Source organism: Peromyscus leucopus, chromosome 14, assembly GCF_004664715.2.
Source record: "Peromyscus leucopus breed LL Stock chromosome 14, UCI_PerLeu_2.1, whole genome shotgun sequence".
In the NCBI taxonomy this organism is placed as follows: domain Eukaryota; kingdom Metazoa; phylum Chordata; class Mammalia; order Rodentia; family Cricetidae; genus Peromyscus; species Peromyscus leucopus.
The window spans coordinates 70,654,869-70,675,743 of record NC_051075.1 but is presented as its reverse complement, the minus strand read 5'-3'; the positions used below and the strand labels follow the sequence as shown (position 1 = coordinate 70,675,743).

The 20,875-nt window shown below is 48.5% G+C and overlaps 1 protein-coding gene across 1 annotated transcript; it reads left to right on the top strand.

Moving 5' to 3' along the window:
• Nucleotides 1-4,666: 4,666 nt before the first annotated feature.
• On the top strand, nucleotides 4,667-16,298 carry LOC114706057 (serpin A11-like). The gene is given in 6 exon segments (XM_028888282.2): nucleotides 4,667-4,815; nucleotides 8,521-9,166; nucleotides 10,537-10,810; nucleotides 13,802-13,949; nucleotides 15,982-16,054; nucleotides 16,057-16,298. Coding segments are annotated over 5 exon segments (1,269 nt in total). The 5' UTR covers nucleotides 4,667-4,815; the 3' UTR covers nucleotides 16,185-16,298.
• The last annotated feature ends 4,577 nt before the right edge of the window (nucleotides 16,299-20,875 follow it).

The following is a 20,875-nucleotide window of genomic DNA, read 5'->3' as shown; positions in this document are numbered from 1 at the left end:
TGCATGGGCTGGCCCATGACTTCAAAATCATCATCTACAGAATGTCAAGAATGACTAACCCTGGCATGAGTGTTTCACCCAAGACAACTAACAATATTCTAAAGGTAGATATAGTAATCGAACCCAGGGTGACTAGAGCATCAGAACAAACAGATTCCCAGTCCTGAACCCAGAGCACCAGGCACTAGCCTGCTCATACAATTCCAGAGGTACATATATGATGTTTTAGGCTGTGATGGTTAGAACTGATTGTCAGCTAAACAAAAAGAAGCTTCTGGGCATGTTTTCAAGAGGGTTATGTAGATGCGATCCATTGAGGTAGAAAGGCTTAATGTGAAGGGATGCCATTCTTTGGGCTAAGGTCTCCGACTAAATATAAAGAAGAAACCCAGACACAAGCTTTTATTGCTCTCTTCTTCCTGGCTATGAATGCAATGTGACCCCCTGACTCTAGCTCTGGCCACTGAGACGTCTCTGAACTGTACCTCGAACCAAGAAGCAGAAGGAACCTTTGCTTTCTTAATCTGATTTTGTCAGGCTGATTTCTGGCCACAGCAACAAGACAAAGAACCATTACTCTAGCCAAGCTCTGCATCTTACACACCAGGCATCTCCTCAATGGAACATCTTCCTTTCTCCATTTAACCATTCATTGCTCTCACTGGGTATTCTCCTTGGCTACGGTGTGCATAATATGGGCTCTCCAGTGCTAATCAGCCTTCAGGGTGGATGGTTGAGCCAACTGCATGGCAACTAACTAAGCACCTTAGAATGTAAATAAACACAATGGCCACCCATTCCTGTCTGTGCAGGAATATTTAAAAGAAGCATTGTAGACCATGTGGGCACCCTGCCCAGGGCACCAGGCTGTTGGAATTTCTAAGTGGATGTCCGTTCTTCACCACCTACTCAGTGAATCAGTCTGCAGGCATTTAACTGAACTGAGCACCTACTATGGGCAGAAGCAGCCCTGAGGCTGGGGTGTGCTGAAGAATCAATCACTCCCACATTGTGGAGTTTGCAGTGACGCAGGAGGAGGAGAGGAAGGCATTGGGAAGGTTAGCAAGTACGGTGATATGGCTTCAACTTGTGTCTCTGCCCTGCAGCGCACAGACATGGGTTAGAGCTGTTTCTGGGGACCTCACACGCAACACAGGTACCCAGCATGCAGGCAAGAGGTAGAAGGGACCAAGCTCAGGATGGAGGACTACAGAGGGGGTTTCAGTTCAGGCTTTCTCAGGCAGAGTGGAAAGGCAGTCCTGCCCAGCCCAGCCCCTGACTGTGCATCCTTTGGGACTCTGTTGAATCTCCATGTGCTTCATCTGCCCTCTTAAGAATCCATGGTGCCCATGTCATTAGGTTGTCAAATGAGCAAACACACTGTGAATCCTGAGGAAGACTCATCCCAGATAATCAGTTCCAAGTGAGCACTGCCTGCTCTTATCACAGCTAACATCTGGAAGATGAGAAGCAAAGATGTTTCTGTAAGCTGATTCCCCACCTGGGAGCTGTGGAGAAAGGCAGAAATTTATGCAGAATGTCATCCTGGCTCCTGCCCACCACCCACCTCCCTGCTTCCCCATCCTCAGAAGCATCCATGATACCCGACACCTGGCCTCCTCCATCCTACCTGGAGCTCAGAATTGGCTGCAGAAGAGGGTGCCCTTCTGCTCGGTGGTGCATGCTTGCTTTCCAGTGATAACACAGCCCCTCTCTGCAGCCCAAAGGAGCCCTTGTATAATGAGTTTGGGGGACAGTGATCATGTCATCTGCTTTGTGATGGCTGTGAAGAGTGGTGTGATAACATGGAGCAGGTGTGTGGCACGGGATCCAGTGTGTGGTACAGGCTCTGCTCAGCACAGGGATGGCCATTGTTGCTGTCCAAGGTCACAAGCCACTTGTTCAGAAGTTGCCTATAAGTCACATTGCCTTTCTCCTCTGTCATGGGTGACCATGCCATACTGACAGAGGCATAACTCTGGAAGAGAATGTGAGTTTCTGTTATAATAAATAAAGTTTGTTCTTAGACAATTTTGTACATGTATACACTGCACTCTGCTCTCTCTCTCTCTCTCTCTCTCTCTCTCTCTCTCTCTCTCTCTCTCTCTCTCTCTCATCCTCTGTCACTTTCCTCTCATCCCAGCCAGCACCCTTTCTTCCTTACAAGTATTTCTCCCAATATTCACTAGTTTTTCTTTTGTCTTATGTCCCACAGAATTTAACTAAGGCTGTCTGTGTGAGCCTGAGTTTGGAACCAACTCACCACCACAGCCTGGCACACTCACCCGTGGGTACACAGCTGGATAATGTGCCACCCCCTATTCCAGAACCCGTTAGTTACCAATAGGTCATCAATGTGAGAAAGTGAGGTTTTGTGTGGAAAACAACATGTGTGTATTTGCAGAACACCCATGTGCTTGCCCTGTGCCAACACAGCAGACACAAGCTCCAATCAGGTGTAGGTTATGTCCAGGAAGATCTCACAGACCAAGGGAAATGAAGCACTTTGCAAGCCAGCATGAGAAATGTGGGGTGATAGATAGTGCTACAAGCATTCCCAGGGGAAGAATTAGCACAGCCCAGGCAGGTAGGGAGAGGGAGGCTGTTAGGGTGGCTTTCTGCAGGAGAGATCTGGGCTGAATCCGAAGAATGAAGAAGGAGTAGGGGCTGGTGTCAGCCTGGGAAGCAGAAGGGGCAGGGATGGCATTCTAGGCAGGGGACAGGATGTGCACAAAAGAAAGCAGGGCGCCTTTGCTTATCATGATTGTTCTGATGGAGCAAGAGTTTCAGGTGCGGGAGGTGAGGTATGAGGTTGGCAGGTCGGTAACAGCATCACCAGCATCTGGGAGAAAGGGTCTCGATGGTGACTGTAGAGGGGGCATGGACATATTTCAGGTTGGAGAACAGACAAGCACTGCCTGGAGAAGCATGAGGAGGCAAGGAAGCAGCAGGTAACATAATAGAGAGATGAGGATTCGTGCAGATGGGGCTCAGATCCAGTGCCCTAGAGAGAATGTGGGGCAGGCCCTAGAGACTGATCCTAGGTGAGGGAACAAGGGCACATGGCCTCTCCTCTCTAGAGCTCAGGCCTGGGCCCGTCTCTTCCAGACTGTCTTCTGCTCCCCACAGGACCCTGTGTGCAGCCACGGTGGGAAAGAAAAGAGCACAGGTTTCCGTTCTCAAGTTCCCTGTTCAGTGAGGTGGTCAGGCCTGGTGCAAGCAAGCGCCTTCACCCGCTCAGCTGTTTGTGGGTTCTGTGTGGCAGGAATTTGAGAGTGCCTCCTGCTCTCTCCCTGAGAGAAGGACGCTGAGAGACTATTCAAGATAAGGAGAGGGACAGACATTACTGCTGTCTCCGAATGATGCTCCAGGGAGAAGCTGCATCAGTCGGTGGATCAGGGAGTGTGTGGCAAAGGCAGACTCCCTCTTCCCACTGAGAATCAGGGGCAGTCTCCTGGGATAGTTCACACTTTAATGACCCTTGCTGATGAGATTTACTTGTAGAATAAACGAATTCTACTTTTTAATGTGAAAATTTGATTCGTTTTATTGAGATCAAGACACATGGTCTGTAAGGAAGCTGGAGAATATGAAAGCTTACAAAGAGGCTTGAGGCTGATACCGCTGAGTTGGTAAAGGGCTGCCCTGTAAGCGTGAAGACATGGGTTAGATTCCCAGCACCCACATAAAATGCTGGGTGTGGTGATTTGTGCCTCTCACCGAGAAGGCAGAGACAGGTGGAGCCCTGGTGCTCCCTGGGCAGCTGATGTAGTCCAATCAGTGAACCTCAGGGCCCAACGCGTGAGACCCTGTCTCACAAACCAAGGTGGATGGCTTCTGAGCAAAGGACATTACTTGAGACTGAGCTGTTGCCTAGACATGCGCATACGCACATGGTATACCCACGCCCCCACCCACCCCATCCACCCCCACCCCCAACACCCCACACCCCCACACTTACAAGAACACAAAAGTCACCTCTGCTCCATCTCTTAAACGAGAAAAAAAACAGCATCTACTTCACAGGTCTTTCTTTTTAAAAATACTTATTATATTATTGTACTATTTGTGTGTGTGTGTGTGTGTGTGTGTGTGTGTGTGTGTGTGTGTGTGTTCATGCGTGGGTGTGTTTGCATGAGGTTAGGTCCTCTGAGAGTCCAGAGAAGGATGTTGGATCCCCTGGAGCTGGAGTTGAGGCGGTTGGGAGCCGCTCGAAGTGGGTGCTGGGAACCGAACTCAGAGGCAGCGTCTGTTCTCAACCGCGGAGCCACCGCTCCAGCCCCCACTTCCTAGGTCTTTCAACATTTACCAAACTTCTCTCCAGCCCCTTCCAAGATCTATACAGATCATACTTATTTCAAGTGTCTGTAAAACAATGGGATGCTTTGGTGTGGAGACAAAGGCTTGGAGTGACTTCTGAGCAAGTCCCTGGGCCTCTTGCTTCCGTCTGCGCAGTAGGCATGGGCACACATTCCTCAGTCTCCCCACCTGGGCTGCTGGATCCTGCAAAGGCCCAGTGCACAGGCCAGCATCTCCCACACTCCCTGCCCCCATTGCCACCGTCACCAGTGTCACAACATCCTCGCACAGGATGGGGCCCTGAAGCACAGGTCACTCGCTTGTTTGTGGGACCAGCAGCCAGGACACACACATCGAAAAAAGGTCTTTCCCCATTTGTCCTATTTACCTTCCTGTCAGTTCCAGGAACTGACCTGACAAATATTGACCAGGCTGCTGTGCTCTTCAAACACTGTTGCTCTGTGGGCAGGAGGCCGTGTGGGACCGTGGAGCTGCGCCCACCTGGGTGACTTCTCTGTGAGTACGCACTGTACCCCAAATGAAGATAGGCCTCTGTCTGCCTGTCTGTCTGTCTGTCTATCTATCTATCTATCTATCTATCTATCTATCTATCTATCTATCATTTTTGGCCTCAGAGGCAGAAATGGGTAATGAGTCCCCTGGATGGCCCTGCTGAGTACTGCCTCTGAAGCTGGAGCCTCAGGTTTTCAGTCACTTTCTCTGGAAAATTTAGCCATCAAGAATCATGACGTACGATAGCAAACCAACAAGGAAACAGAGCTGGAAGCAAAAATCGGCAACTTTACTAAGAACTCAGTTATGGCAACAAGCCCATGCACAGAAGCCCAAGTTGGAGCCTTGCCAACTCTAAGCCTCAGTTTCCCCATATGCACAACTGGGTTAAGAGTCTTTGTGACTGGAGGGTCTCAGGAGCACTAATTTAAACAAAAGAGAGCAAACTGCCACAGTATTTGAGCAGGAAGGACCATGACTGTTGGCATTTCAGTAGCTTCCAGGTGTTTGAGTCTCAGCTGGGAAACAACAGTAATGCCTCCTCTTCCAGGCACTGAAGAAACCTGGGGTGCCACCCCCCACACACACCCTCCCCACACACATGTAACAACAGTAATGCCTCCTCTTCCAGGCACTGAAGAGACCTGGGATGCCGCCCCCACGCACACCCTCCCCACACATATGTAAACACCTCTGTCTGCAGACCAGTGATGCAATGTGCCCAGTGTACCCAGCACTTCAGCAAACAGTTCCAAATGGTTTATAATTCAGGAGCAGTGTCCTGAATTTTCTCTGAGAGTCTGCCTGGGAATGCAGTTAAGTGCATTTGATTCCAGCTGCACCCAGCCTTGGTATCTGTGGGAGACAATCTCCTGCAGTGTCTTTCCCCTGCACTGGTATTTTGCACTTCAGATTTCATAAATCATGAAGGGGGGGGCATTGCCATTTGAATTTTGCAAAAAGAGGCCCCGAACTGCAGAGACAGTATCCCACAGTGAGTAACTGCAGAGCCCTAGTTCAAGCCCAGGCTATGGTAGGCCTGGCTACGGTTCAGTCTTCCTTGGGAATCACACACTTCTGAGAGTCACCTTGGGGTGCAGCAGGGTAGGAAAAGGTGCTGAGTCCAATGGCTCCCTCAGTTTCTGCCCTTACTTTATCAAGGACAGACCAACTATTCAATTATTTTACACCTTCCAGTTTTTCTATCTAAGGAACATCCCAAGCACATAGACCTTCCCTTCATCTGTCCATGGAGCTGGTGCTGGCGGGAGAATGACTTTAGGATATGTCCACCGTGGGTTTCCACATAGCACTCACCTTCGGAGAGCAGATGGCTCTTGTAATTTGGCGGGGATTCTGAGCGCCAGGGGCAGTATCCCACCTGCAGTTCTAGGCTTTCCCACTCATCACTCAAGCAGTTGACACTGAGCCAAAGGCTGTCACATGGGCAAATCGTACAGAAGGTGTTGATCACAATGCAGATGCTTTCAGGGTTTGTCCTAGAGTCAAGGATCAGCTTGCAGCTACTGGCTGTGGGATTAATAAAGTGGAAGGGCTTGTTTGGAGGGACACAGGAGGATATCAGGGTCTAGAGGAATCCAGACTGGGGGTGGGGGTGGGGCGCTATGTCCTTGCAGGGCTGTGGGGGTGGGAGACACCTGCAAGGGAAAAGAAGGAAGTGGATGCAAAGCTGAGTGAGCCTAGCTTTGTCTACACAGCAGGCTCCCCTTGCACTCAAGCCAAGGCTCTTCCAGCTCCTGCCTCTCTTTGAACCCTGTGGAGGTGACCAAAGGCTATTCTGGCGTGTCTCGCAACCTAAACTAAAGCAGAAGACGTTTGGCGCTTGCCTGCAGGGGCCGCCCCTGCACACAGGAGGAGGGGTTTGAACAGACATTTTTGCCTTGCACTTTTGGAAACCAGTCGTCCAGCATCACAGTCAAGGCAATGGCTGGGCCCTTCTGAGGCTGTGTTGGAGAACCCATCCCAGGCCCCTCCCTCCCTGTGACCTTCGGCACTTTGTAGTTTGCAGCAGTGTCTCATCTCTGCCTTCATCTTCCCCAATATCCTCCGTGGGTACTTCTCAGAATCCAAAGCCCTCTTCTTTCAAGAACACTAGTCACATGGGGTTAAAGACCCGCTTTAATGACTGTATCTTATTAATTATATCTGTAAGGACTCCATTTTCCTTCTTCCTTTCTTTCTTTCTTTCTTTCTTTCTTTCTTTCTTTCTTTCTTTCTTTCTTTCTTTCTTTCCTTCCTTCCTTCTTTTAGACAGGGTTTCTCTGTGTAGCCCTGGCTGTCTTGGAACCTACTCTGAAAACCAGGCTAGCCTCAAACTCACAGAGATCCATCTGCCTCTGCCACCCAAGTGCTGGGGCTAAAGGCGTGCACCACCACCGCCCAGCCAAGGATTCCATTTCTAAGTAAAGCAGCACTATGAGGTCTTGGGGTTGGGAAATAGGCATATGAATTGGCGGCAGGCACAAATCAATCTGTGACAGATCTTTCCAAAGCCTCTGCATCCCTGCACATGGATGTTTCTGTCCCTGCACACAGTGTAGATGGTACTTCTGCATCCATGACATTCTGTGGCTGCACACAACTGTAGATGGTTTCCAGGCAGCAGGGGTGTGGAGATATAGAGACATAGCACATCTCTCTTTCAGCTCTCCTCTTAGAAGCCATAAGTCCTGTTACTTCATCTTCCCTCAGAGGCTGCCCTCATCTCTGTGGGGTTGATGGTTGATCCAAGCTAATGTAAGGTCTCAAGACTAAAGGGCCTCTCTCCTTGGGGCCTAAAGGAGGCATTGTACACCATCCTCTTCCTTGCAACTGACTGCACTATCTCATAGCCACACCCAAAGGGCTCAGCATCACTCATGTTCATATGGAACATTTGCTCCATAGCATCCTCTTAGTTTCTAACAAGTGTCGCATAAGCATCTGCCTAGCCCAACACTGGATGGCCTCAACTATGCCCTAAACCAGTGATTCTCAACCTGTGGGTCATGGCTCCTTGGGTCGCATATCAGATATTTACATTACAAATAATAGTAGCAAAATTACAGTTACAAAATAGCAAGGAATTTTATGGTTTGGGGTCATCACAACATAAGGAACTATATTAAAGAGTTGCAGCATTAGGCGGGTTGAGAACCACTGCCCTAAACTCTGTGAATCCTGGGATTGTGTTCACTTATTTTCTCCATAATATACTCAGCGCCTAGAACACCTTTAGAGCCGATGGAGCCTTGGACATTATATATGATTAAAAAAACAACAACTGGGTCCAAAAGAATCCAGAAAAAATAAAAATAAAATGGAAGGAGAGGAGGGAGAAAAGAAAGAAAGGAGGGAAGGATGGGAGGAGGGAAAGAAATAAAGAATAAAGATGGAAAGATGAGAAGAGAAGAAGGAAGGAAGAAGAGGGAGGGAGGGAATGAAGAAGAGAAAGGGGAGGAAGGATGGAGACGGGAGGAAGGAGGGGAGGAATGAAGGAACTAGGAAAGGAAGGAAGGAGGAAAGGAGGGAGGCAGGAAGAAGGCTGAATTGCAGGATCTATTTCCCAGCTGGGGTCCCAGTTGCCCCCTTTTCCCTTCTTCTCTGCAGGGCAGTGAGGGATTAGGCATGGGTGGTGGCTTCATTGTAAGCTCTGGGGGTGACGGTGTCATCTACCAAGACTAACTATGCTCCCCATCTTCTTTTCAGATGATGGGACCAGTGTGGCTGTGGCTGCTGATAGCCAAGGTCCTGCTCCCTGTTCATTGTCAACCATTTTCTGCCCATGAAGAGAAGAGTCTGGGGGTGCCTCAACCAGCCAGCCACCAGCTCCCGGAGCCAGCACCCACCTATCGCAAGGTCACACCCACCATCACTAATTTTGCTTTGCGTCTCTACAAGCAGCTAGCAAAGGAAGTCCCCGGAAACATTCTCTTCTCCCCTGTGAGCCTCTCTAGCATTGTGGCTCTTCTCTCTCTTGGGGCACCTGCTGACACCCAGGCTCAGATTCTGGAGAGCCTGGGCTTCAACCTCACAGAGACGCCAGCAGCTGACATCCACCAGGGCTTCCAGAGCCTCCTGCACACCCTTGACCTGCCCAGCCCCAAACTGGAGCTGAAAGTGGGACATTCCCTGTTCTTAGACAGGCAGCTGAAGCCTCAGCAGCGCTTTCTGGACAGCGCCAAGGAGCTGTATGGAGCGCTGGCTTTTTCTGCCAACTTCACGGATGCAGCTGCCACAGGGCAGCAGATCAACGACCTGGTGAGGAAGCAGACCTACGGGCAGGTGGTGGGCTGTCTCCCAGAGTTTGGCCATGACACCCTCATGGTTCTCTTGAACTACATCTTCTTCAAAGGTGAGACTTCTCTGACAGAACTATTGCCCTGTCTGTGAGCAACCATCCTGTTTGCAGTGGCTGGCCAGGAGCCTGCTGCTCATGGATAAGACAGTTCCCCTCCCCTTGTGTAGCTCATGCGCCCTGTGGCTTAGAAGTAAGGAAAGAGAAAGCATAGTTCAGAGGAATGGTGTAAGTATGCGTCATAGAACTCTCAACATAGACCATGACCTGGGTTAAGACATGACTTTCCAGAAAGGGACATCTAGTTCAGCGTCGTGGCATGTTCCTGCAATCCCAGCCTTTGGGAGGCTGAGGAAAGAAAATAACTATTAGTTTTTGTTTTGTTTTGTTTTGTTTTTGTTTTTGTTTTTGTTTTGTTTTGTTTTGTTTTGTTTCAGAGACAAGGTTTCTCTGTGTAGCTTTGTGCCTTTCCTGGAACTCACTTTGTAGCCCAGGCTGTCCTGGAACCCAAAGAGATCTGCCTGGCTCTGCCTCCCCAGTGCTGGGATTAAAGGTGTGCGCCACCACTGCCCAGCTCAGAACATTCCAATTAGACATCAGCCTCGATTACATAGAGACCTTGCATCAAATGAATAAATGAAAGAAATAATTGATGGGTGAATGAATGAATGGAGGGCCGAGGAGATGGCACCATGAGTAAGTGATCCTCTTGCCTCAGCTTCCCAAGTGCTGACATTGCAGGTGTGGCCACCATCCTCAGCTTGAAGCTCTTTGTAGATGCTGAGCCACCTGGTCAAATGTCTGACTTCACACTCCCACACAACCTGAGCTGTGCTGTCAGAATCAGGCAGCCAATCCCAACTCACACCCATCATGGCTCCGAAAATCAGGGTGTATCAATCAACTCATGCCCACTACATTACTAATAATGCACTTTTCTTACTCATTTTTGATGACTTACATCTTAAGAGGTAGTTCTTTGGGGGCTGGAGAGATGGATCAATGGTTAGGACCATTGGCTGCTCTTCAGAAGGACCTTGATTGAATTCTTTAGCACCGGTTTACAATTGTAACTCCATGTCTTGGGAGATCTAATGCCCTCTTCTGGCCTCCTTGAGCACTGCACATACATGGTGACTTGACATACAGGTAGGCAAATACTCACACACATAAAATAAAAACAAATCTTGCTTAAAAGAGAGAAATCAGGCTTTGTACAAGGAAGGCGCCCTGTGTCTGCTTTGTGCGTAAATCTCGCAGTGTAGCATAAGCATAGGTCACTGAGCTCTGACCCTAGGGACGTAAGTCCCTCCTGGCTTTGGGCCCTGCTACTTCTGACACACTCCAGCGGACATCACCACCCCGCATGGCCTTCTGGAGATCTCCCTGAATTGCTGTCTTGCCCACATGTTCATTTGCACCCTCAGCCAAGTGGAAGCATCCCTTTGATCGCTACCAGACCCGGAAGCAGGAGAGTTTCTTCCTAGACCAGAGGACAACGCTCCGCATCCCCATGATGCGGCAGAAGGAAATGCACAGGTTCCTGTACGACCAGGAGGCATCATGCACTGTCCTTCAGATCAAGTACAGCGGCACGGCCCTGCTGCTGCTGGTCCTCCCTGACCCGGGGAAGATGCAGCAGGTAGAAGCTGCCCTCCAGCCTGAGACGCTGAGAAGGTGGGGCCAGCGGTTCCTGCCCAGGTGAGTGCCCCAAGGTGCTGTCTGTCCTTGCTCAAGAGTTGAGGCAAGTCTGATCAGCTCCAGCCCCAAGATCCATCTGCTGGATTTGCCTCACCATCTCACCCTCGACTTCACAGTGGTTTCCCCACATTTTGGGGCGTCAGATTTCCCTGAGTGTTAAAGCAAGGTATACCTTACTGCTGCAACTGGAAGTGGTTGAGATTGAATCTTGGCAGTGCACGAATGTATACCGCTGAGTACTTAGGCTGGTACTAGAATGTAAGTGCTCTCTGGGCTGTCTTTATTATCCCTCCTTGGGGTCCTGCTGGCCCAGTCTCATTTCCCTTACTTCCCTCTGTTTCATAATAATTTAACGCCATGAAGTGGCTAAGTCTGAAAAAAAAATAAGATAAGAACGATTATTAAAGATGACCATGATGCCCATAGAGCAGTGCTATGTTTAAAAACACTGTTTTTTTTTTTCAATTAAAACATTTTAAAAGAATTAAGAGAAATCAAGACCAGCAAAGCCAGATCTGGTGGTAAGACCTATAACCCCAGGTACTGGGGAAGCCGAGGCAGGAGAATCACACGTTCAAAGCCTGTGTGAGTTACAGAATGAGTTCAAGAGCAATTTGGTGAAACCTTGTCTCAAGATTTAAAAACAAGAATAAAACAGAGATGGATAGACTGGGTGTACAGGTCTGGCATAGACTATTGTCTACCATGCATAAGGTTCGGGGTTCGATACAGGAAGAAAGAAAGAGAAAGGGGGAAGGAAAGGAAGAGATGAAGGAAAAAAGAGAAGAAAGAGGGAAGTGGAAGTGAGGGAAGGAAGGAAGGGAGGTTCTCCCTTCCACAGCCCCTAACCTAGCCCCTGCCATCTTCCTTACAATTGATTTCTAGTTATCCAACTCCAACTTTAGCTTTATGTAATTTCCCTCATCTACATTCACTGACTAACCCTTTTTGGGGGAGGGAGGAATCTGCCTTTATGGGGTAGTCTGGAATGAAATCTGGTTGTGAGTTCTAGTTATCTTTCTGCAAAACAAGCTAGTACAAACTAAACAGTTTAAAGAACCAAGTCATCACCGCTCTTGGTTCTCCTCTCTGAATGGGCTCAGCTTGGCCGTCCTCACCCCCGGGGTCAGGTGGCAGCAGAGACACGGGCCCAGGAGGTTCCTTCATTTGTGTTTCTGGGGCCCGGGCTAGGTTGACTGGAGAAGAGATTAGGGAAAAGCAGGCTACTTTATCCACACCAGGCTGGCTTCAGAAAGCAGCTCAGTATAACTGACATGGCTATGTGGCTGCTCAGGATACCAAGAGGAAGTGTACAAGAGGATAGTACTCGAAAACCACCATTCTTTAAGGCGTGGACACACCCATGAGTACTGTCATTTCCATCGTAGCCTATTGGCCAGAGCAGCCCCAGATCTCTGGGGACGGCATTTTTAACCCAGCACAACCTGGTGGGCACCAGTCTCTCTTCATAGCCACAGCTTTTCCTCTCTCAGCACCCCATCACACTGCAGTACCACTAGGAGAGAAAGAATGTCTTGTATTTGGGCAGAGATTAAAGCGGCAATGAATGAGTGAATAAACAAAAAAGATGTAGTCAAGAGGAAAAGCCAGGGTTAAGTAGTTACCTGAATCTGTAAAGCTCCCTTCAACCCATGGTTCCAACTCTATAGTCTCGGCTCCTCCAAGATGAGTTGCTTCTATCCCTCACTGCAGGAAGAAGGACCACGGACTCTTCTAGACTAGTAGATTTTCTCTCAGGAATGGTGTCTTAGTCAGGTTACTATTGTTGTGATGAAACACTATGAGCAAAAACAACTTAGGGAGGAAGGGGTTGATTTGGCTTACACTTCTACATCACTGTTCATCATTGAGGAAGTCAAGACAGGAACTCAAACAGGGCAGGAAGCAGAAGCTGATGCAGAGGCCATGGAGGAGTGCTGCTTACTGGCTTGCTTCTCCTGCTTGCTCAGCCTGCTTTCTTATAGAACCCAGGACCACCAGCCCAGGGATGGCACCACACACAGTGAGCTGACCATGACAACAGTAATCTAAACTGAGTTCTTTGTAAGTGGGATGTTCCCAAGAGGACTGGTTATTAACCAGCCAATTTTACAGAGCCCTGGCAATCAGCATATAAATAAGGAAAAAGCATAATAACGTCATCAAAAAAGGGTAGATTTACTCTAAGTTAAAAGATATTTCTGCACTCACCCAACGGAACATGGCAATCAGATGGTAAGGATGGGAGATTCGGTCTTTGGGGTCAGGACTCCTGACCCCTCTCTCTAGACCAGTGGTTCTCAACCTTCCTAACGCTGCAACCCTTTAATACAGTTCCTCATGATGTGGCGATCCCCAACCATAAAATTATTTTTGTCCCTACTTCATAACTGTAATTTTGCTCCTTGTATGAATTGTAATGTAAATATTTTTTGGAGATAGAGGTTTGCCAAAGGGGTCAGGACCCACAGGTTGAGAATCACTGCTTGAAAGGCTTACAGCAGCCCTAGGGTTGGGTATCTCTCTGCCATTTTCCAGTAAAGCTCAGGTATGTGGAGGACAGTGATGGTGGCTTGCACTAGGGCAGTGCCAGTAAATTGATTTAAGATACAGTTGGGAAACTGAGCCTGGAGCACCTGCCGATGAATCAGACGCGGAGGTGAGAAGTGCAGATGGTATTTACTCTACCTGGTATCGCGTTCATTCAATCAGTGGAGCTGTGGGAAACCTGGCTAATGTCTGACATCTAGAAAGCTCTCTACAAACATGGAGAAGTTGATGGAGACAGACTCCTGTGCCAGGAAACTTCTCAGATCCAGCCACGAGTCATTGTGAGGTCTATGTAGAAGGAGATGTGGGTGGATGGGGTAGTGGAATAGTCTACCACAGCAAATCATGTCACAGGAAGACTGATAATCCCACAAGCTCTTTGTTGAGGCCCAGGCTGCAACACACAGCAGAATGGCACCTTTTCTTTGCTTCCCTCTCTAGTCTGTTGGATTTGCACCTGCCAAGATTTTCAATTTCTGCAACCTACAACCTGGAAGAGATCCTTCCCCTTATTGGCCTTGGCAACATGTTTGGCATGGAAGCTGACCTATCAGGAATCATGGGGCAACTCAACAAAACTGTCTCCAGGGTAAGGTGGGGAGTGTGGACTTGGGGAGGAGGGATGTTTCTCTCCCACACGAAGTGCATTGGAAAACCAAGGTCCTTAGTCTTTTTCCTCGACTGACTTTTCAACACACAGTCTTCACAGATTCTCTTCACGAACAACTCCATTTTCATCTCCCCTTCCCTAGATCTACAATAGTCAGGGCAGGAATGTAGGGTTCTAAGTGGAATGGTAATCATTTGAAATCATCCACAGAGCCAGAATTATGCCAGATTAGGCATAGCATCCTTTTATTCCAAATATTTCCCCTTCAGACACCAGGAGCTCTCCATCTTTGTTGTAGCTATAGAAAGTAATACAGCATGAACATGAGGCGTAGTGGTCAGCATCACCACAGTAACAAGCATCCCCTACATCCCAATGCATTACCACAGCAGAGGCTTATTGTGAGGATCCCTTCCAGAGGAGATGTAAACAATGTCTACCCATTCTTCATCAGGTCTCATAACAAACCAAAGTACAATTCCATCCAAGTTCATCCTGGGGAGCCATTGAGTTCATTAGGCTTACGTACAGGGCATGGGTGAGGGGTTACTGGCAGGAGAATGGGTGACCCCAAGTCAGCTCCCACTGGAAAATTTTCCCTCAAATCAGACAGAGCCCTCTTTCAATCAACCTCCCCAGCCACAGACTCTTCCCGACATGCTGAGCCATATGCAAATAGAGCGGAACTGTATACAAATGGCTGAGACTCTCAGATGAGAGAGACTGAGGACTCATCTCCATTCCCTCCTTCTGTGAGGGAATGTCGACAGTCAACAAGCCCAATTGTGGTGGACACTTGTAGGTCTGCTAAAGAGGGCAGCTGCTTCGCTCGGCCCATCTCTAGCGGGTAGTGTATCTGGAAGCAGCTCACTGTGGAGCTCTGGCTGCGGAGCTGCTTCCTGTGACTTCTTCCCGGGATGGAAGTTAAAGTTAAGGGGACAATCCTACTCTCTGAGAAGAAAAGGAAGATAAGAGAAATACGCAGTGGCTCTTCTCACATCCTCCTCCATCCTCCATCCTCCACAGTCCCGTAACAGCTACCCATGGCCACTGACTAAAGCAGGTCTCCTGTTCACACAACAGGAAGGGGATGGGTCCTCTCCTGATAGGAGACACTGCAAGTCACGTGGAATGGGCAAGAATTTGTAGCCCTCAGAAAAGGTAGCGTTACCCAGGAGAGAAGGTGTCCAAAGCCCTTCCCAGAGCTTAACTTGGCTCTTCTGTTTAGGTTAGAGGTGTTCATTACCATCAGAGTCTCTGTTAGGACCTTGCAAGGAATAGGACTCTGTCTCGTATTTAGGAGGGACTGGCTGAGAACTCAATGCACAGCCAAGGCAGCAGGGGTGTGATCTTGTTTCTGTGCATGCACGAATAAAGTATGCCTGGAAGTGTGTGGGAATGTGTGTATGCGTGAGGGTGAGCATGTGAACCCCTGTGCTGTGGGGTGGTGGACAAGAAGAACATGAAAGACTTTAGAGAACTTCACACAGCGGCCTTGCACGCCTCCATTATCTTTCACAGGCCCTTTCGGAGATAAAAGAACTCATCAAGGCCACATCCCCAACTTCTTTGGAAGTCTGAGTCCTTTCTTGCGAGGAAGTTATGTAAAAATGAGACTTTCAAAGTTCTGTGCTTAGGGGGCAGCGTGGGGCTCTGTTCCAACCTACTCATTTAGAGCCTGCTGTTGGCCACAAGCCATTTTTAAGAAGAAAAGAGGATGTTTAGAGAGGGTAAATAAAGCTCAAAGAAGCGTGTGTGCTGCATGCCTGCTAGGTTTGAGTCTACCTAGCTCCTCATCTGGGCCAAGGCTGCCTCCTGTCAGGGTCCTCGGCCTGGGGAGGGGGAGTCAGTACAGAGGCAGGGGAGTGACACCTAGAAATCAGGGTTGTTTCTTAGGCAGGCTAGACCTGAGGGGCCCCGAACAGGCTCTATGTCATTGCCCAAGGGTTGCGGAGGAGAAGGTGGCCTCTGCCCTCAGAGCCATGAGTGCTGACTCTGTCTTCTCTCCTAGGTGTCACACAAGGCTGTAGTGGACATGAATGAGAAGGGCACTGAGGCCGCAGCTGCCTCTGGCCTCCTTTCCCAGCCCCTGCCCTGAACATGACGTCGGCCCCACATGCCCACTTCAACAGGCCCTTCCTGCTCCTTCTCTGGGAGGTGACCACCCAGAGTCTGCTCTTCCTGGGAAAAGTGGTCAATCCAGCTGCTGCGTGACTGTGGTGGGGGCCACAGGAAAGCTACCCATCCTGCACTGGGGGACCCTGTGGAGCAGGCTTTCTTTTGGGCCACTAACCAGCTCCCAAATAAAGACAAGGAAACTTAATATTAGTTATGAATGCTCAGCCTTACCTTAGGCTTGTCCCACTAGCTCTTATAACTTAAATTAACCTGTTTCTCTTCATCTACGTTTTGCCTCAGGGTTTTTTTTTACCTTTCTTTCATTCTGTATGTCCTATTTCCGTGCTTACTCCATGTCTGCCTGGATGGTGGCTGCCTGGCTGACCCTGGGCATCTCCCTCTCCTTCTGCCTCATTCTCTTCTACCTTCTCCCCCAGCCTAGATTCCTCCTCCTATTTATTCTCTCTGCCCACCAGCCATGCCTATCCCTCTACTGCCCAGCTATTGGCTCTTCAGCCTTCTATTAGACCAATCAAGTGCCTTAGGCAGGCAAAGCAACACATCTTTACGTCGGTAAACAAATGCAGCATAAACAAATACAACTCTCTACACTGTTAAAGTAATGTCCCGCAATACCTCTGTGCTGCAGTTCTAATAAATATAGTTGGGCTGTGTGAAGTCCCGTGAGCTGTGCTTTCAGGAAGGCAATGTCCAGAGCAGCTTCTAGTCACCCACTCCATGATCTTTTCAAATCCACTGCTTCCATTGCACGTATTCACTGAGTAGCCTGAGGTTCAAGGACATGGGAAAAGACACCAAGGACACACAGGGAATGAGTAAGCTTCTGTCTTCCCAGCAGCCAGCCTGGGCTTAAGCCAAATGATGTCTCCTGCAATGTCACCTGGAGGGGCTTCCAGTTGTGTGCCATGAAGAAAAAGGGTGCAAGAATGGGGTAATCTCAGCATCAGTCTAAGCATGAGAGGTTGAATTCAAGAGGCAGGAAAAGAGCCACAGAGGCAAGGGATGCCCTAAGGCTAAATAAGGCCAAGAGGATGGGAGTGGGATGTAGGGCAAAATCTCCATCAGTGGGATGAACTCAGGGGCTATATTCATACATATATATACACATATACACATGCATATGCGTAATTTTAAATCTAGGCTCTGTGTGTAAGGGAAACACGGCCTTTGTTAAGTCTAGCTAATTCTCTTAACACAGTAATGAATTTCCAGTTCTGTGCATTTTTCTGCAAATGCTATGGTTTAATTTTTCCTTAGAGCTGCACAGAACTCCGCTGAGATATGCACCACACCTTTTCCAGCCAGCCATCTGCAGATGGACATCTAGGGCTGGCTCCACTTCCCAGCTACTGTGTGTCGAGACATGACAAACCCGGAGTCTCATCACTGACGTTTTAGCCTATGGGTCTGCACTGTCAGACGAACGTCCTAAACCCAGTCTTCAGTTCAGCTCTGGACAGGCAGAGTACACATCAGTAATAGACTTGGGTTACTGAGCATTAAATGATATCTGAGTAGCCTGAGCTGGGAAGTGCCTTGACTTCCGTTTTGTCTGCAGTAAGATTAGTGGGCAATATTGCTGGTACATTTCATATTTGAGGGGAAAGGTGTTTCTCAAAGTAATTGAAATGCCTCAGATAAGAGGCAACTAACTTTTACTGCACACCTTTCATCTAGAGCAGTGGTTCTCAACCTTCCTCATACTGTGACCCTTTAGTACAGTTCCTCATGTTGTGGTGACCCCCAACCATAAAATTATTTTCATTGCTACTTCCTAACTGCAATTTTGCTACTGCTATGAATCATAATGCAAACATCTGATATGCAGAATGATCTTAGGCAACCCCTGTGAAAAGGTCGAAAGGGTCGTTCAACCCAAAGGAGTCACCACCCACAGGCTGAGAACCTATGATCTATTTGGAGGGGGAGATGGCAATCCCACACCTACTTGCCCATCATCAAAGACTCATACTGCCCCCTGCTGTTGATAGAGGGTCATTGACACATGCCCAAATCTAGCGTTCTAGTTGGTGAACCCCTAGGATTCCTTGTAAGAGGGTAGAGTCCCCAAATATGATACAGATTGCCTCAGTAAAACTGAAATTTAGGTAAGCCAAATAACCTTTTTATGTAAGTATTCCCCGTGAAATATTTGGGCCATACTTATACTAAAACATTTATTCTTCTTATTCACTATTCAAATTAGTAAGTTGTCTTATGTTTTCACAGAGGCCTAGAGAGGAGCCCGCATGGTCAACATTCCTTAGTGTTTAGCATCAGAATGAAAGTCACATGGGACTGAAGGGCAGGCTGGCCCCCTCAACAGGGCAGAAAATGAAGTCAGTAACAAGAGGGCGTAGATAACTCCTGTGCAGAAGTGAGGGCGTTTCCAAGACACCACTGCCTCCCTGAGAAGCAAACCCCAGAAACGCCCAGAAACACTCTGCAGCCTCAGCAGAGAACATACAAACCCAGCTGTGTTCCCTCAGCAGTAACTGATGTCTCCCTCCAGACAAGGCTGTTTTCAACATGAAAGGGCAGCAGCTCCTGTGAAGGTCACTGGGGGTTGGGAGAGGCTCCGAAACCACTAAAAGCCTGGAGAGTCTCCAGGGGGCTCTGTGCGCAGTTGAAGGCGGTGCTTTTGGCCAGTTTGTTCCTGTCAATCTTTGAGGAATAATGACGTTTGGGCATTTCGGATCTTGTCTCTGCTGTTTGTTCAGGAGGGTTATAAATGTGGTAAACCAGAAAAGCAAACACCCAAGATGCAGTAGAACTTCAGCATGCTTGAGTCCAGGTTTGGCCATGCCCTCTGCTCCTGCCTTGCCAAAACTGACTCCCACAGCTGTGGGATGTCTTCCTAGTGAGGTGGTTAGCGCACCCACTAGTGTCCGAACACCGACATGTTCTTCAGGGTCTTCCGGGGGACAAACTCCCTCAGACCCCGATGAGGATGACATTTGGACTCCGCCTGCAGACAAGAGTCTACAGTAAGGAAGGCGAACAGGAGGGGGCTCTTGTGACCGAGGAAGGCTCATGGCCCTAGGAAAACAAGGACACAGCATCATCCTGATGGTGGCAGTGGGGGAGACAGACAAAAAAAGCTGACCCACGGAAAATCCCCTTTGCAGCAATGGTCACATGCCCGGTGCTAGGCCACTTCGGGCATAATTCTGCTTCATTTCTTGGCGTTGTTTCTCCTAGGTGTTTTTCTTTCACTGGCATATATTCACTCTACGTAGTATTGAGTTTATTTAATAGAGACGTTATTTTTAAGCACATCAAGTGCATTGACCATATGCAGCCTTCCTATCTTTTCTCTTTAGTCCTCCCCTTCCTTATTCTCCCACTAGCCCCTCCCCCGTCCAGTCTTCCTTCTGCTTTTATTACATATGTGATTTAAAATATATATATTTATATGATCTTATGTATCTATAAAAATCCTAGGGCCCAAAATTGAGAGAAAATATATTTAATATATTTGTCTTTCTGAGTCTGGTTTTTTTTTTTTTTCACTTAAAATATCAATCTCCAGTTGCATCCGTTTTCCAGCAAATGACATAATTTCACTGTTCTTTAGTACTGAATAAAACTCCATTCCACGAGTCTGGTTATCTGTAGACAGGTACCTGAGCTGATTCTGCCACTTGGCTGCTGTAAATATTAAAGTAAATAAACAGACACCGCAAGGATATTGTGATATGTTGACTTAGAGTCTTTCTAGAACCATTTCCATGTTACTGCGCCTCCACCCAGCTGCATTCTTCAAATTTTGATCCTATGGAAACGACTTCAAGGAAGAGACAAGAGGGCAGTGTCTCAAAGGCATAGCAGCTACTCTGCAGAGGTGCCCCACAGCTGGAAGAGAAAAGAACTCTGGGATAATAGCCTGCGATCTTCAAATGCATTCTTCACGACTCTCTATCTTGTTTGTTGTGTTATTGTGTTCCATTATTAGCCTGCGGGTTTCAGAGCACCTGTGTAGACTGTCGTATTAAAAAGAATGTCTCTGCTGAGCCCACACAACATGTCACATCCGCTGAGCTCCGAGAACACTGCTTTCCATAGCACTTACAGCAGCAATGTGTTGTTATGAGTTTGTGCTGTGATTGGTGACTTTTCATAACTGCGTCTCTGACCTCTGGGGAGGACAGACATCCATATCATTAATTTCTGCCACTCTAGCAGCTAAGATACAGCAAATACTCGGAGTGACTGTGGTAGAAAGAAGTGCATTAAGGTGTGATGAGTCACAAAGCCATTGCAGCTGCGGGTGGCAGAGGTCATGCCTGCTTTTGTCTTGTACAAGGAAATTCCCAGCAGGCTGTGCGTGCTAGCAAGCCTGTCCTGGTCATGCTACCTCACTATAGATGTTGCAGTGACAATCAGGGAACGGGCATGGACAAGCACAGATCAGCGGAAGGGGACGGAAGCAAGGAGAGAGGAAAGCGGAAGGAGCAAGGCCAGGAGGAGGCTGTGTCGAGGATTCCTGAGGAGAGGGGATCTTAAAGAGACACTGTGCACTCCAAACCTAGACAGATCCTAGGCTGACAGGCACACAGGAATCTGGGGAGAGCAAAGAGGAAGGGTGACATTTCCTGTGGCTGAAGAGCTTACAAGTTCCATCAAAGCAGCAGGTTTCAGCTGCTGGGGCCAAGCGAGCAGGATGAGATCGCTCTCTGGAAGAGCACTGGAGACACACCATGCTGCCCCAACACTGGAGGGGAAGGCCTGCCCAGAGCCTCTGGCTGCACAGGACCTAGGGCTGG